Below are 17904 nucleotides of genomic sequence, written 5' to 3'. Positions count from 1 at the left end.
CCCAGAGGAGAAGACGACGGACACTGCGCTATTGCAAAGACTCGACCAGAGGAGAGGACGACGGACACTGCGCTATTGCATAGATTCACCCAGAGGAGAGGACGACGGACACTGCGCTATTGCATAGACTCGACCAGAGGAGAGGACGACGGACACTGCGCTATTGCATAGACTAACCCAGAGGAGAGGACGACGGACACTGCGCTATTGCATAGACTAACCCAGAGGAGAGGACGACGGACACTGCGCTATTGCATAGACTCGACCAGAGGTGAGGACGACGGACACTACGCTATTGCATAGATTCTTTCAGAGGACAGGATGACGGACACTGAGGTGAGGACGACAGACAACTATGGGTGACGGACACTGCGGTTTGGTATGGATACTGAGCACACTCTTGCATACGCTCACGGTCGTATCTCACAAGTTAGCAATTGAATCATGTTATGCATACAAAAAAGTGTTTAAAATTAGATTTTCTTGACTAAACATGTAGAAGTAAGATAAAATGGGGTAATTGTAGCCACGGTCTAATTGTAGCCCCTGACTTGTTTTTGATTTATATTCCGGTAACCATGGAACTCTTCCGCCAACCCAAGCATGGATATGAAAAAGTATCAAAACATAAATAGTTTTGGATAATGCAACAGTATGTATGTTATGTAAGAGCTTTGGCTATAAGATCAGACACATGCACAAAAAAAGCTGGGATCAAACTTTTTGCAGGTATGGATTTTCCACAGTTACAGAGCATTGATATGCAGGTTGTCCTTGCCTATAACGTCTTTGGGTGACATTGTAATGAGGCCCGACGGGGTATATAATGATTATGTGTAGGCCTGCCTATGTCATGTCACATGGGTATGAAACCCAACGATATTGGTTAAGGCCTGCCTATGTCATGTCACATGGTAATGAAACCCAATGATATTGGTCAAAGCCTGCCTATGTCATGTCACATGGTTATGAAAACCAACGATATTGGTCAAAAGTTCTTAGGCCAGACTGCCACAGTCTGTGGGCGGGGAAACTCATTCATTTAGTTACAAATGTTTTGATGATCATTACTCGGGGGGGGGGGGGGGGTGCACAAACGACTCTTGGCGTTAGCCATGAAATTAGGCCTGCCTGATATCAATTTCCATCTCAGTCAAATGATCCCTTACAAATGATTGAGATGAGCAGTAAACCAATAAACGTGAAATTAACTTCTCTCATACTAGGAATAAAAAGTGGTTCTTGAATAATCCTATGTAACTGGGCAAGACCGAGAGGGCGGAATTTATACTACAAAGATTTCTTGAATATTCACACCCACCCCTTTGTGTGCCTAAGTAAATGTATGGTACATCTTCAATTGTACAAGAAGGTATAAGACGTTATAGGCAAGGATAACCTGTATTTGAAACTTGGTTCAGGTGATCAGTATTGAGTGTAGAGAATGTTGTATGCGGCATTTGATGTCATTATTAAAAGCAAATTTTTCAGAGACAATTTTCTGATTTCCCTCGGGGTATTTGTAGCCAGCTGGTTCGGGGTATTTGTTGCCCCTATAAATAGCTCAATATATATCCTGTCATGCATCATGAAAATGCTAAGTTTCTTTATTCTTATACCTGAATTATATTTTTTTATCATGTACCAACAATGATACATTTGAGGTTTCATACTAGTTTGTCTAACATCATTTCGAAATAAAATATTTTCAAAGTTACTGGTGTCTCTAGTTAAAGCCACACAATTGACTAGATAGTAGCATTTCTCATGGTACATGTACATTGCATTACCATTAAGCGATGACAGCTATAGTTGGGATTGATACATGACCCATCCCTGAAACTAAAGTTTTTAACGGCGCATGACAAGACCGTCAGTCAATTCAGAATATCACAAGCTGCTGTCTGACACAAGGTGTAATGTACAACAGAGGTGATAAATAGAACTTTGTGTTTTCACACCAGTTTAAAATCAGTCTGATTTGCGACGATATTGTTTAAATTGTTGGTAAGTAATTGCATCGAACATCACTTATTGTGTTCAATAAATACCGTTTGATACCTGCAAAATCACGTCGTCAACCTAGATTATAATAATACTAAATGTTTTCTTACCAATAACGACCATAAACATGTGGAAAAGAGTGTTCTTATGCATAAAAAACAAGTAATTTGAAATTTCAGTCAGGGGCTACAATTACCCCTGACCACAAGTATTGTATTGTCTCTCAGAAGCATTGTACAGTTTTAGATAGACTGCTCTGAATTACAGGCAATATTATTGGAAAATGTGCCACTACAAGATCAGATCAGTTTTTGTGAATCTGCTGAGAAATCTCTTCCGTATCCTAAGTTTTAGGTGAAAAGGGGCTACAATTACCCCATTTTACCTTACCAATAATTTGACACAATTTGGCCTCTCACATGTTGTCAACATAAATGACATAAATCCGAAATGTATGCATCAAAGATATTAGAGGAATAGGGGACAAAAATGTCGACACATGAAAGGGGTAGACCAAGTGGGTGTCTGCAGAGCGAGGAGGAGTCACCTTTTCTTAATTTGAATCACTGAATTAAATGAGGCCTGTTTTTTTATTTAAAAAACTAATTCTTCTTGTATTTAGGTATAGTTTCATATAGTACACTGCCCGTTACTGCATTGTAAGTTTATTTTGTCACTTTCATGTCTCTGTACATTAAGAAGATGAATAAATGAACACTGATTTGATTTGATTTGATGAAACTTGCACATACAGTTTCAATCTATGGATACCCTCCAAATGAACATGGTCAACAAGCTGCAACCTCGTTTGCCCAGGGATCATTGGCGACTTGGTGTAACTTTACCTTGCCTACCTAGCTGCTGCCTATATTGTCCCTTTAAGATGGATTTTACTAAAAACGGTCAGTTTTGAGAAAAAAAACAGAAATGTCTGTCACAGTCTTCATTTCCAATAAAACATCAATACTAAAACCAAAATCTCACTATGTCTTCAATAATCCACTGTGAAAGTTTCGATGGCATTCGTTGATGTCATCATTTTAAAAAGATAGTACAAAATTGTTTTTTTCACCATGTAATTGTAAAATGAGGCTTCAGGGGCCTTTGCTGCAGCCAAACAATAGGAATAAGCCAATCGAATTTTTGAACCTTCAAGTAACCACTTTGGGATACTGTTAGGAGTGAGGCCTAGGCATACAAGGACCACGAGGGAGAGTTTGAAACTTGCATATAATAGCCTATAGCCTATACAGGCTAGAAGCCAAGGGATTGCATTTCTTCATCGTTTGGTTGAATTTATCATAACTCGTCCCGAATGGACTCGGGATGGTTAGCATTTAAACACACAATGTAGAAAGAAAGATATACTTGCAGTTGGTGATGGTTTTATCACTTACCGTGGGCCTGCCTCCTGGCCCTGGCCCTGGGTCCGGTCCAAAATGATCACCAAAAACTGCGCCATGCACAAAGTCCAAGACTTCCGTTCGAATCATATCGTCGTGCACAAAGTTCATGGAAAATGTCCACATCCAGTCACCAAAACGATCCACAAACCGTGAAGTTTCGACCCGAAAACACTGTTCAGCCACACAAATTCCGAAAAAGCTTGCTTTCGAAACAACGAACAGCGGACATCGAATGTACTGAAGCTCGTGTAGACTACATGTGCATCCTCTCTGATCCTCCTGATCTGGCGCCGCCTGACCCAATTTACGCAATGAGCGCGTAATGTCCGCGAGATATCAGGTGTGGGTCAAGTTTAAAGGGTAACTCGTGTCAAATTTCACCATATAATGTTTTAGCTGTTTTTGACAAATGACTACGTCTCATAAATCGGTAAGGTTTTCGAATCGAATTGCACATTTTCTAGAAATTGATTGTTTAATCCCGCCCGGACGGCTCGCTTCGATGCCGACATTTTCACGGTCGCGGTTCACATTCAGCGATTTTATAATAAATCTAATCAAAAATGGAAAATTTGAGCTTTACATTTGTGATCAACAATTAAAAACGGACGTATTTCCGCAAAGTTGTAAATCACATCATTGTATCCCTTCATGCTTCTAGAGTCATTCATTCGGCGGCGGATTGGGTCGAGTTTACCTGGACTATCAAACTTCAAGACTCCAAAGGCCATAAGCTGTAGCATTTGGGCTCGTTTTCAAAATCTTTACCCGCGTGTATATTTAGATAATAGGTTAGGTTGCACTTTTATCACAGAAATGGGACCCTGGCCCCTTAGGGGTCTCAAACTAGGGCTCAAAAATTTGATGTCATCGAATCATGTCAAAATGGCATCAAAATGAAGGTAGGCCTGACACCTAGAATAATTATCGGAGTTCGATTGGCTGATCATGGTCATGTGGTGTAGCCTTAACTGCGCGCACTAATTCAGCGATATGGAGGCATCCTTTGGCGTGGGTTCGAATCCGCCATTGGGCTATTTCTTTCTTTTTCTTTTTTGCTTTTTTTGGCACATAGAAACTGTTTTTCAGATACCGAGCGGGCATTTGAAATAACTGGAAATGGCTTGGAAAATCAATGGGGGTCTTGTCTCTAGATGAAAAAGGAAACATTGATCCCCATAATCCACCCCTCACAAAATTTCCTCAGCTTTATGTAAGTTAATGAAAGTAAAAATAAGTGCCTAGATATCATTCTAATCTGGTTTAAAGTGTAGTGGTGTTCTGTAAAAGGTGTAACAGTACGCCCTGTTAGACCAAAAGATTGTCTAAAAGTTCTTTGAAAGTGCCTATAATGCTAGCCGTATCAAAATTAGAATAAGATGAAACAGTGAAAACTTTTTTTAGAAAGATGAAATGTAAGAAAAAAGAAAAAAAAATGTGTTGAAATTTATTTTCCCACATGGGTTTCGAACCCCAACTTCAGGAGTGCACTTCGGCCATGTGCGTATGTTAATTGGCTCTACTGTTGACCAATCAGAACGCTCGAAATATATCTTATGAATATCCTGTTTGGGAATTGTAAATTCGCACTCGGGCCAACGCCCACCCCGTTGTCAGCAGATCAGCGGTCGTCGAGGAAGTTTTATGAAAGTTTACCTCAAACTGACAAAACAAAATGGCGGCTAAAAAACGAAACTGGAATATTTTCGCCAAAAAACCCCAATAAAACTACGCATTGTCGTGTTTCGATAAGTTTTTTGGTCAGGTATGTATCAACAAAAACATAATGTCATCCAAAAAACAGTTGTTGTTGACAGTCATTGCCCAGCATCGCCATCCACTCGAAAGTACCTATATGTAACGGAAGTCGTTATGGGCCTTGCATGGTTAATGGTTATGTCATAATTTTGACCTGGTTTGCTTGGGCCTATAATTTGGTAATCTCCTGAGGTATTTTCAAGTGATGATCGTTGGTCTCCTTTGTGTTCTGGGCTAATGATTTTAGCTTCTTTTGTGTGGCTTACTTTGTAATAGGGTTGGTGAATTCTGGCTGTTACGGCAGGCATTGGTTCGTTGAGATGAGGTAATCTTTCTGTATAAAACTGGGCCCTAGCTTTGATCAGTGTCCATACCTAGCGCGCTTGCTACCAGACGGGTAGACCTTTTCTTTCTGTGATTTTGCTTGGTTCCTATGGCTGAGTAGAGCCTACATTTTTGTCTCATCTCTCTGAACCGCTGCATGGTGTGACACGCCCAATCTTCACCATGTATGTCATGTACATGGGAACGTTTGCTGACTTTTGGCTTTTCTTGTGAGTATAAACCCTCAAATTCCGAGTTCCGTATTTCTGCCATGTGACCTATAATTTTACCCCCTTCGTGTGCCTCTAGGGCTGGGTTTGTCAATATCCTGTTATGGCCAGACTGACCGGGTTTTCCTGAGGTTTCTTTTAGTTTGTTTGAGTTGGAACTTTGTGTGAAGAAGCTGGGCAAAGTTGCCCACAATTCCTGTCCGACATGTCATGATCATGTCACTTGTTTTATACTGGATTTTGATAGTGTTTAATCTTGTTCTGACTTCCCTGCTTGGCATAGGTTTTGAGTTACATAATCAGAAAGTGATTCCAGGTGATACAAGTTCTGGGGAATCTTAGTTCGGAGTGTTCCATGTCTTGGTTGGTGAACTGTTTTGGGCCACCCTGTATAGATTTACATTGGCTTTGGTTCATCTGACTGGTACTTTGATTAATAGGTGATTTCTCCTCCAATTAGATGTCGTTTTGACAGGGGAATTTAGGCTTCTGGGTTGTTGGTAGAACAAGTGTGGTGAGAAGGAATTTGGGTAACCTGGGGTCATATCTGGTTGGCCATGCAGTTTATTGGGTTGGATGAATGTGAAGTGAAATCTGGAATCTAGTTTGTTCATAATAAACATATTTTGGGTATATTCTAGCGCTTATAATTTATCGGTCAATGCACACCCCCACAAACTCTGGTTCTCGTCAACGCTGGTGAAGGTTCATTCATTTTGCCAGGGGTTGACGGGAACTCATTAACGACAATTCCATTCACAAGGACGGTCGTTACAATTGGCACCCGCGTGGGGGCGTGCATTGACCGATAAATTTAGATTTAGTTTATTGCACGCTAGGTGTGGATCATCAGGAAAGCTCGGTGAGTGGCCAATTTTTTATTTTTAATTTTGATATTTGTGTTAGCTTGAACATGGACCCATCTGGACGGGTAGACGAATTCCTGTCGCAGATTGGCACAGCCCTGCAGGGGATGCAGGAGGAGATGACGAATGTGATGGTTGGGCCACCACCGCCCGCAACTCCGGGTTCTTCTGGTCGGATGCGTTATTCGACTCCTTATGGGGCAACAGCTGAGTCCGATGACGAGCTGTTCCATAAGAAACCGGTGGTGTTACCGGATTGGTATAATAACGATGGTAAGACAGATTTCGAAGATTGGGTGGAAAGAGTGCGAATTGTGCAGAGGGTGAACCATTGGTCAGAGGAGCAGCTAATGAGTTTTGTGCCCTTGCGACTTAAGGACGATGCTTTTCGTGTTTACAAAGACATGCATGATTTTGAGAAATGTAATTTCGATACCTTTTGTGAAACTTTCAGGCTGCGGGGTTGCCCTGCTGATGTGAAGGTATTCAAGGCCAGACTGGCGGCGCGGCGTAAGCTTGAAACAGAGACTTACGTCCAATTGGCCGCAGACATCCGTCGTCTGGTCTTGAAGGCCTTTCCATCGGCAGGAGTGGCGATACGGGAAGAGATGGCGGTGGACTACTTTACTCAGGCACTAACCGATAGGGAAGTTCGGCTCCAGGTCAGGCGGGCCGACTGCGACACCTTGGACGATGCTTTGTCTAGGGCGCTGGCTGAGGAAAGTTTCCAAAGGGCCGAGAAACCTGGAGAGGCTAGGAAGGGTCCCCAGAAGGTGAACATGACGAGGCCGGGTGTCGCAGACGGACCGTCGGGACCTGGTATGCAGAAGCAGATAGACGCGCTTTCGAAAAAGCTAAATGACGCGCTGGTTGCTCTCGGTCAGATTAGTACAGCCCCTGGTAGGAGGGCTCGGCATTGTACGTATTGTGGTCGTGATGGTCATGAGATGGGTTTCTGTTTTAAAAGGAGACGTGACCAAGAACTTGAAGCTCAGCAACAGCAGGGACTGCCCACCCAGGGTAACACAAATCCTCAGTCAGGACCTTCTCAGGGGCCTCTGGGCCCTGGTTTTCATCCTGGTCCTAATCCTGGACCTAATCCTGGACCTGGTACGGGAAATCCACATTTTTAGATGGGGCTGGCTCTTCTGAACTGAACCCTGAGAGGGGTCAGCCTGAGGCTTTTGATTATGTGCGGGGGCAATCTGCACATGTTAGAATTTTGATGCATGGGGTAGAGTTCATGGCTTTGCTGGATACAGGTTCAACTTGTACAATTATTTCAGAAGATTTACATCAGAAAATGAATGTGTCTGGTGGGGCGCCTTTGATGCCATATGATATGGAAATTTTGAATGCATCTGGGGGTACCTTGCCAGTCTTAGGAGAAATTAATGCTAAGTTGGAGTTTCCGGATTTGCCAAGTCCTCGTCCTGGTAGACAGCATACTTTTGTAGGGCCAGTGGTAGTTGCCGCTGTGCCTGGGTTGTGTGTCTTGGGGATGGATTTTCTTTCACCAATGAAAGCTTCCCTGGATTTAGGACATAGATTGTTGCGATTGTTTTGTGGGTGTGTGCCCATTCATTATAACCAACCTGACTTGGCATTTTCTTGTTACAGGGTTTTTGTCGGGGAGACTACCACCATACCACCATCGTCGGAAGTTGTGTTGACTGGGAGAATTAGAAGAAGGGGCGCGCTGCGGTTGCAGGAGGGAATGATGGAAGGTGTGCATCATGGTTTTTCGTTGTCCGGAAACAGACCATTGGTGGCCAGGTCGGTGGTCTCCGTCGACAAGAACGCTGTACCAGTACGACTGATGAATGTTCACAAGGAACCATACATTTTGCAAAAAGGTCAGTGTATTGCTATATTACAACCTTTTGAGTCGCAGCAGGAGACTGATCTCAAGGTTGGTGAAACTGAAGATAAGTTGTCAGAACCTTTGCAGAAGTTGTATGAAGAGAGTCTTGGTGAACTTGATGAGGCACAGGCCGCTGATTTGTACAAGCTGTTGCTGAAGAATGAACATGTGTTTTCTAAGGGTGACATGGACTTGGGTCGTACAGATGTAGTCAGACATAGTATAGATACTGGGGATTCTCCTCCTTTGCGAGAACCAGTGCGCCGGTTACCTATTCATAAGTATGCTGAGGCTGAGAAATGTGTACAGGATATGTTGAAGCAGGGGGTGATTGAGCCTTCAAGCTCTCCTTGGAGAAGTGGGGTAGTATTGGTGAAGAAAAAAGATGGCAGCACTAGGTTTTGTATTAATTACAAGAAACTGAATTCGGTCACCAAGTTTGACAGTTACCCTTTGCCCAATATTACTGATAACTTAGACGCTTTGAGAGGGGCCAAGTGGTTTTCAACTCTAGATTTAGCTTCCGCTTATTGGCAATGTGAAATGGATCCTGATTCGGCTGCTAAGACTGCCTTCTCAGTGGGACGCCATGGGCTATATCAGTTTACTAGGATGCCATTTGGACTTTGTGGGGCCCCAAGTACTTTTGAGCGTTTAATGGAGTTGGTTTTGGCTGGGTTGCAGTGGGAGATTGCCATAATTTATTTGGATGATGTGGTCATTTTTTCGTCAACATATTCTCAGCATCTTGCAGATATCCAGAAGGTGTTTGACCGTTTGGGAGCTGCCGGGTTGAAACTGAAGTGTAAGAAGTGTTTGCTGTGTAGACGTGAAGTGGAGTACCTTGGTCATGTGGTTGGTAGGGATGGAGTAAAGACATCTTGGTCCAAGATACAGAAGGTAAAAGAATGGCCGAGGCCTAAAACTGTCACCCAGCTGAAGAGTTTCTTGGGCCTTTGTGCGTATTATCGTCGTTTTGTGCTACGGTTTGGGGAGATTGCTACCCCGTTATATAAATTGACAAAGAAACAGGTGGATTGGGTATGGACAGCTGAGTGTGAACGTGCATTTGAATTGTTGAAGGAAAAGTTGTGTACCGCTCCGGTGTTAGCCTATCCTGATCCAAGGAAAGAGTTTATTTTGGATACGGATGCTAGTGGTCATAGTATCTCTGGAATCTTAGGACAGGTGAATGAGTCTGGGGGTGAACAAGTTGTGGCTTATGGCAGCCGGGTTTTGTCGAAAGCTGAGAGAAACTACTCTGTCACACGCCGTGAACTGCTGGCGGTAGTTTATTTCATCAAGCAATTCCGACATTACCTGGTGGGGAAGGAGTTCGTACTGAGAACAGATCATGGTTCCTTACGCTGGCTGTTTAATTTTAAAGACCCAGAAGGTCAGGTTGCTCGCTGGTTGGAGTATTTGGCTTCATTCCGGTTTAAGATTATGCATAGGCCAGGTGAGAAGCATGTAAATGCGGACAGTTTAAGTAGATATCCCCTGGAGGAGGGTGAAGAGCATGAACATTCCATTAGTGAACCAATAAGTGACATTCAAGAATCAATTATAGAGGATCTGAGTACCCAGGTGGAAGCTGAGGAATGCACTCGTACATGTAGTTTAGCTAGCCCTGAGTCTGAGTTTTGTCGTGTTTTGAGAATAGATGTTGATGCTCCTGCAGGTATAGTGGAGGCGCAGAAAGCTGATGGTGACCTAAAGACTGTTCGGAAGTGGTTGGAAGCTGGAGAACGTCCGCCGAAATCGAAGTTGCTCCAGTTCTCATTCGCCCTTCGTCGTTGGTGGTCGGTGTTTGGTCAGTTAGAACTGAAGAATGATTTGGTTTACTACAGATGGGAGTCAATGAGAGAGAACAGTAGTGAACTTCGTGTAGTGGTTCCTGTTAGTATGAAATTAGAAATTTTCCGATTGGGACACTCTGATAACACAGCTGGTCATTTTGGGGTGCATAAAACCCTAAGGCGTATACGTCAGACTTTCTATTTTACAGGCTTGGATGCGTTTGTGAAGGAGCAGATCAAGAAGTGCAGGACATGTGAGCGGCGTCGTAGTCCGATACCTCATAGGCGAGCACCTCTTCAGGACATGTTGGTTTGCAGACCGCTTGATAGGATTGGAATGGACATCGTTGGACCGTTTCCGGCTGGTAAAGATTACAATCGCGTGATTTTGGTCGTCCAGGACTATCTGACAAAGTGGGTAGAATTGTATCCTTTACCTTGTCAGGAGGCTGCTGTGGTAGCCAGAGTTTTAGTTGACAATTTCATCACTAGGTTCGGAATCCCATGGAGCTGGCATTCTGATAAAGGGCCTAATTTTGAGTCGAATCTTATGTCTGAGCTTGCTAAGATTTTAGGAATCTTGAAAACCCGAACTACGAGTTACCACCCACAAGGTGATGGTTTGGCAGAACGATATATGAGAACACTTTGCACGGCTTTGTCGAAGTTTGTTGATGATCATCAGAGAGACTGGGTGGAATACTTGCCAATGATTCAATATGCTTACAATTCTAGCGTCCAGGAGTCCACTGGTTTCACGCCTGCACGGTTGATGTTGGGACGAGAGATGGTGACGCCGTTGTCGTTCGTTGCTGGTAGACCACCTGGTGAGCCGTGTGATGACGTTGGTACTTACGCAGAGGATGTTGAGCAGAGAATGAGGTCGGCTTTTGACATGGTTGAGGAGAGTTTGGGTGCCGCACACAAGAGACAGAAAGTGGTGTACGATTCGAGGAAGCATGGGAAAAAGTTCGAGTTAGGAGATCGTGTTTGGTTGCATTCGCCGGCGGTCAAGCGTGGATTGAGTCGGAAGTTGCATAAGCCGTGGACTGGACCATTCGTGATAGTGAAAGTGCTATCAGACGTGAATTTTAAGATTCAGCTGGAGGGCGGACGCAAATCGTACGTAGTGCATTTCAATAGGCTAAAACCGTGTTACTCAGATCAAGTGGCGCCTGAGCAGTTGTCTCAGTCAAATACTGAGCAAGCGGCTGCTGCTGTTGAACCGCGTGATGTGACTGTGACTGTTCCAGAATCTGGGAGAGATGTACCAGGAGAAGTGGAGTGGCAGGATGATGCGATAGACTTTGACCCGGAGGATGTGGAAGTGGAAACCGAGCCTGTGGTTGTTGTGCCTGCGGTCTCGCCAATCCGTACTAGGAGGGGTCGGAAAATAGAACTGCCATTTCGATTTCGAAATGATTTTGTAATGAGATGCAGAAATTTCAGCCTTTCCAGGGTCAACCTTGAAGGGACGTGATGGAATCATAGTAATTTAGATAATTTCTGTCATTTTCCAGGTTTAGGAGATGAGATGGGAAACTGAAGAGCATATAGTAATTTTTCTGCTTGTTTTCCAGATGTGTCGTGATGTTTGGTGACTTTGTATTTGAACATGTTTTGATATTTTGTGCATTTTTGATGTCATGAGGGCATGACATTTTTAGAGGGAGGGGGGTAGTTGTAACGGAAGTCGTTATGGGCCTTGCATGGTTAATGGTTATGTCATAATTTTGACCTGGTTTGCTTGGGCCTATAATTTGGTAATCTCCTGAGGTATTTTCAAGTGATGATCGTTGGTCTCCTTTGTGTTCTGGGCTAATGATTTTAGCTTCTTTTGTGTGGCTTACTTTGTAATAGGGTTGGTGAATTCTGGCTGTTACGGCAGGCATTGGTTCGTTGAGATGAGGTAATCTTTCTGTATAAAACTGGGCCCTAGCTTTGATCAGTGTCCATACCTAGCGCGCTTGCTACCAGACGGGTAGACCTTTTCTTTCTGTGATTTTGCTTGGTTCCTATGGCTGAGTAGAGCCTACATTTTTGTCTCATCTCTCTGAACCGCTGCATGGTGTGACACGCCCAATCTTCACCATGTATGTCATGTACATGGGAACGTTTGCTGACTTTTGGCTTTTCTTGTGAGTATAAACCCTCAAATTCCGAGTTCCGTATTTCTGCCATGTGACCTATAATTTTACCCCCTTCGTGTGCCTCTAGGGCTGGGTTTGTCAATATCCTGTTATGGCCAGACTGACCGGGTTTTCCTGAGGTTTCTTTTAGTTTGTTTGAGTTGGAACTTTGTGTGAAGAAGCTGGGCAAAGTTGCCCACAATTCCTGTCCGACATGTCATGATCATGTCACTTGTTTTATACTGGATTTTGATAGTGTTTAATCTTGTTCTGACTTCCCTGCTTGGCATAGGTTTTGAGTTACATAATCAGAAAGTGATTCCAGGTGATACAAGTTCTGGGGAATCTTAGTTCGGAGTGTTCCATGTCTTGGTTGGTGAACTGTTTTGGGCCACCCTGTATAGATTTACATTGGCTTTGGTTCATCTGACTGGTACTTTGATTAATAGGTGATTTCTCCTCCAATTAGATGTCGTTTTGACAGGGGAATTTAGGCTTCTGGGTTGTTGGTAGAACAAGTGTGGTGAGAAGGAATTTGGGTAACCTGGGGTCATATCTGGTTGGCCATGCAGTTTATTGGGTTGGATGAATGTGAAGTGAAATCTGGAATCTAGTTTGTTCATAATAAACATATTTTGGGTATATTCTAGCGCTTATAATTTATCGGTCAATGCACACCCCCACAAACTCTGGTTCTCGTCAACGCTGGTGAAGGTTCATTCATTTTGCCAGGGGTTGACGGGAACTCATTAACGACAATTCCATTCACAAGGACGGTCGTTACATATAGGCCTAGGCCTCTACTAGGCCTAATAGCCGCACTATACCTAAGGCTTAAGCCTTAGCCTATCTATCATCCATGCATCCGCAGCGTTTAGGGCATGTCTTCCCAAGGCAACATGCTACTAATCTTCCTCCTCCGGATGCGAACAACCCCCTCCCCCTTTTTTTATACGTCAACAGACGGACAACTAAGTCCTTTATTAGAAGAAGAAGAATAGTAGTAAGTAGAGTTGGACTGGAGCATCTGCAGTGGAGTGCTAGAGACAGTGAATGAAGAGTCTGTCATTGATCACACATGATTTGACAATGATGATCTTAACATCGTCCTTGTAAATTATTGTGTATAGAGCAATGTCGATGTAGTGGCAACGCTATGGAACAATAACCTTCCCACCCACCCAGACCCAGCCGGCCAGGGCCATTTTTAAGAGCAAGGGTAGGCCTAGGTCTTCTCTTGCCTTGGAGGCTCTGAGATTGAGAAGGTTAGTTTTAAAACAATGTGTAAAACATTCATATTCAGGTAAAAAAAATTATAAAACGATGCGCAAGATTGGCAGGTTTGTTGGAGGTGATCATTGGTTAATAATTATCGAAAACCTCTAGTCCCCCATTTATTTCTCCTTAGAATCATGTCGGTGAATGATGGCCAGTTGGGTGCAGAGGCAGCTGCCATCGAGGCTTACAACAGCAAGATGGAAGAGATGGAGCTGCCCACTGATGACCCTGATGATCTGGCTGAAGCACACGTCATCTTCCTTCAATACGCCCTGCATGCCTACTTCCAGACTTTGCTTGCGAATGACGAAGCTCAGGTCCAAGAGCATCAGAAAAAAGTACAGGTTAGTGGGAGTGTTAAATTTGATGAGCATGCACTTATCTTCACTACATGTACCTGTTGTTCAAATAAAGATTCATTGCCACTGTGTTCTTTAATGGATGGGGCTGTTGCAAGTGGCAGTTCCTGTTTGGCAAGGGACCATGAACAAAAGAAAGATTCCAGTAGGAAATATGACTCTCTTTTTGGGTTCTAAATCCATGTTGACATTGTCCTAATATTCAACTGATTCAATTGGTTTATTTTAGGAAGTCTTAAAGGAAAGACTTGCATTCTATCAGAGTGAGAACCGAAGGCTTTCAGTGGAAGCCTGCAGGAAAAAGCTCGCTGAGCTTCATCTGGTAATTGATGCTAATGTCAAGAGGGGGAAGTATAAGAGAGCTGGAGGCAGGGAGAGTTACGATGATGATGTGAATGAATTAAAGGAGGCTTACCAGTCTGCAGATGGGCTTGGAGAAATGGTAGGTCCGGGGCATTGTTGTAGAAGACTTCAAACTTAAATCAGATATATCATTTACTTTGACCATGATTTGTAGGTATAAGCTAAGCCAGGGTGCCCTCATTTTCTTAATATGTATGAGCCTGCTCAGGGAGTGTTCAACATTCTAGAAGCATGTTAGGACTGAATAGTAGGTGGTTGCAGCCAAACCTAATTTTAAGAATGTTTCATTTTCTGTTTTTAGAAAGAGGAAATGCTTGCTGAGGTCTTCCATCTAAATAGGCAAACAGACACGAAGCAAGTCGTAGAAGAAAACGAGTCTCCAAAAACTGAAATAGGTAAACTGATTGATGCTGCTCAGATAACATATCCCCAGGTTGTTCAACAGATTTGAGATGTCCGAAATGCTCTTTTGAGGTTTTTCACAGAGTTATTTTGGGAAAAATGTGATATGTGGTTGCCGGTTGGGTAACCTCAAGAGATTGCCCGCCCTGGCTGTCACGGGCAACGAAACCACAATTTAATGGAACCCCTGTTTGATTGTTATTTTATCATACTTCATTTCTTAACTTTCAGATGCTGTGCGTGGCATCATGGATGAGCTGAGATCTCTGTTTGAGCAGTTTCAGGAGAAACCCGCTGTAAGTAGTTTTATTCTGGTGCATCATTTGTGTGGGGCCTCAAGTTATGTTATCATCACCCCAATTAAGATCCACACAATCCATTGTCCATGGCAGGAGATCATCTCACGGGCAATAGAAATGGTTGTAACAAATTTAAATCTCAATTCCAGATTTGGCAAAATACAAGAATGGACAACATTTCATGGCTCCGACAGCAGGCGTTTGATTTAGAGAAGCATAAGAAGAATGTCAACATTGCAACAGTTGCTGGGACCGGTATTGGGATGGCAGGAACCATTAGTGGAATTACCATAATCTCTGTGGCCTTGGCTCCTATCACATTCGGTGGGAGTTTAGCTCTCGGGCTTGGTCTGGGCGCAGCTGCTGTCAGTATAGGTGAGATTTAAATTTGTTTGAATTTGTCCAATTTCCTAAATTGGTGCCCTATCGCCCTCTCTTCAGGCCAATTGACACTCCACGGCTGTGGAATCTACCTTACCACTGTAAGGCTGAGAATTCACCATTTTTAAACATCTTGTAAACTTCTAACTTTGTTAAAGCATCATTTGATAGAAAGGTTCAGTAGTGAGTCTGCAAATCATTTCAAGTGATTTCGCTTGTCGGCATTAAGGCAAGTTTAGAACTTGTGTGTAGTATTCGTTTTCTGTTCAACTTTCACTAAAATCCATTTCAATGGTCTTGAACATAGGTGGCGCTGCTACGGCTATTGGAGCACAACAGATTAAAAAACGTAAAATCAACAAGGACGCCGAGGAGGAAGCGACAAGACGATTAGACCAGGATCTGTCCCTATGGACTGAGTTACATATGTTAGTTCAGCGGATACAGGTCCTGGGACCAGATATTGAGAAGATGTGTGACCAAGCTGCTGCAGAGATGCCTCAGGTTTGTGTGAAGTTTTATCTATTAAAGTGTCGCCCCTGATGAAAGGCTCGAACCGTTGACCTTGCATTCTGTCCTTGGTAAGGTACACGTATTCACACATGTCGACTTAAAGATGTAAGATCATGAAGCGTCGGTAGCATTCCGTCAACACAAAGAATTGACTACAGTCTAGATTTCGTTGGCCAACTGATCTTGCATGTCAATTTTTGCAGGTTAGCAGTGAGCACTCCTCACCAGTCCACGAGAGCAGGCCATGGTCACCCGACAGATCATTTAAGGACCTCGGCGCAGAGTTTGAGAGGGCTACGGAGGCTGTGAAAGATGCCAGTGAGGAGATCTCCCTAGCAGCCAAGGCTACCGCTGGTCCCTGGTCAATCATACGAACTGCGGCAGGGGTAAGAAATTATTATTATGAACTTCATCGAGTCACAGTGATAAGTGAAATGTTTATAGAACCACCATGCCACTGATGTCCTTGTTTCAACATGAACGCCCATTTTCATTTCAGGTCGGAGATGTCTTGGATGCGGGCAAGGTGGCAGTGACAGCAGTCCGTGCCCTTGGAGGTGTTGCAATCGCTCTCGGAGGTGTCAGCCTCATCGTCGATATTGTCACGCTCGTCAAAACGGCCACGGATATGAAGGAGGGTAGTCGATGTGAACTGGCGGAAAAGTATCGTAAGGAGGCTGATCGACTTGAGGCAGAGACGGACCGAATCGTGGAGGAATGCCGGAAAGTTGAGAAGTATGTTGAAGATGCGAAGTTAGCCCTCGGGTGGGCCTTAAAAGTGCAGATTGTTAGTGGTAGGTAGACAAGGACCGGTTAGGGCGATGTTGACCTGTTTGCACACCAGCTCAGAAGACACTTACATGTACTTTTCATATTAAGGATTTGGTTTATAAACTGGCTGAACGTACGAAATGTAGTCTTTGACAGTCATGAAAACTTAAAAAGTGTGTTCAGCATGTTATGAAGTGGCATCTTTATAAAATGGTTGATGAAAACCCATTACTTTCAACGCTGGTATTTCACGTTAAATGGGCTTGTTTGAGTGAATGAGGGTAATTGGGTGACACTTGCATCAGATTCCATCTCCTTTTTAAAGTATCATACATTATTGGGACCAGTGTTGAAGAACATGAAATAGAAAACGGGTAAAGTTGAGTTTAGTGGTCACTGATGATCTGTATGGATACATACAGTCCGAATCACAATAAAGATCCCCATGTTTGCATATAAGATGTTATGCATGATGTTCATGCTATGCTTTTAGCAGGGTTTTGCCTCCGAACTCTTCCAAGTGTCCTCTTCACTCGGTTTGGACTAGAAGAAAATTATGTTGGTCCAGAGAGTGTATGTCCGTCCATGTTTGGAGGTTTTCTGTATATTTTTAGTTTGTAATAACATTTGATGTTCATTCTGCCCAGAGTGATTGCACAGAACTTGCATCTGAATTACAATTTGCAATGCCACTTGCAATTGCATAGAACTGTAATATCAGCTGTCATTTAAGAAACTGTTTTGACCTGTGTACGGACTGCATGACCTGGCTCTCATATTGCTGGTGGCTGTTGTGAGGTCATGGCTGATATTAGGATGTGTCATGTGTGACAGGCCAATGACAGTTCTGTAGATTATTTTGTATACTTTAAATTTCATCATGCGTTTGTATGTTTCTGTTATGTTAAATAAAGGTGGTGGTGAAATGAGAAATCTGTTGAAAAAAAATGACTGTGGACATAGATTGCAAACTTGCTTGCCTCCATCTGTGGTGGTTTGTGTGAATTATATTTGCTTCCTGTATATTATTTGCCTTTTGCTTTTTTAAAGGGAAAGAGATTCTTTTATTTTATTTCGGTTTTCATTCCATCATGTACAGCTTGTATCAATAAAATATACATAAAATGATAATTCTCTTTCATCTTGATTTTCTATAAT

At 43.2% G+C, this 17904-nt stretch overlaps 1 protein-coding gene across 1 annotated transcript; it reads left to right on the top strand.

Moving 5' to 3' along the window:
- Positions 1-5079: 5079 nt before the first annotated feature.
- Positions 5080-17877, top strand: LOC135500613 (uncharacterized). Its single transcript, XM_064792163.1, has 9 exons — positions 5080-5175; positions 13789-14002; positions 14247-14459; positions 14682-14775; positions 15014-15078; positions 15231-15456; positions 15770-15966; positions 16179-16361; positions 16475-17877. The coding sequence occupies exons 2-9, from the start codon at positions 13793-13795 to the stop codon at positions 16775-16777; spliced, it is 1491 nt and encodes a 496-aa protein (XP_064648233.1). The 5' UTR covers positions 5080-5175; positions 13789-13792; the 3' UTR covers positions 16778-17877.
- The last annotated feature ends 27 nt before the right edge of the window (positions 17878-17904 follow it).

This window comes from Lineus longissimus, chromosome 16, assembly GCF_910592395.1.
Source record: "Lineus longissimus chromosome 16, tnLinLong1.2, whole genome shotgun sequence".
Lineage (NCBI taxonomy): Eukaryota > Metazoa > Nemertea > Pilidiophora > Heteronemertea > Lineidae > Lineus > Lineus longissimus.
The sequence above is the reverse complement of the archived record's forward strand: the minus strand, read 5'-3'. Positions and strand labels throughout refer to the sequence as shown.

Coding starts and splice junctions, on each gene's coding strand:
- LOC135500613 (XM_064792163.1), top strand. CDS start 13,793: ATGTCGGTGAATGATGGCCAGTTGGGTGCAGAGGCAGCTGCCATCGAG. Junction 14,003..14,246: donor AGCATCAGAAAAAAGTACAG/GTTAGTGGGAGT, acceptor GGTTTATTTTAG/GAAGTCTTAAAGGAAAGACT. Junction 14,460..14,681: donor CAGATGGGCTTGGAGAAATG/GTAGGTCCGGGG, acceptor TTCTGTTTTTAG/AAAGAGGAAATGCTTGCTGA.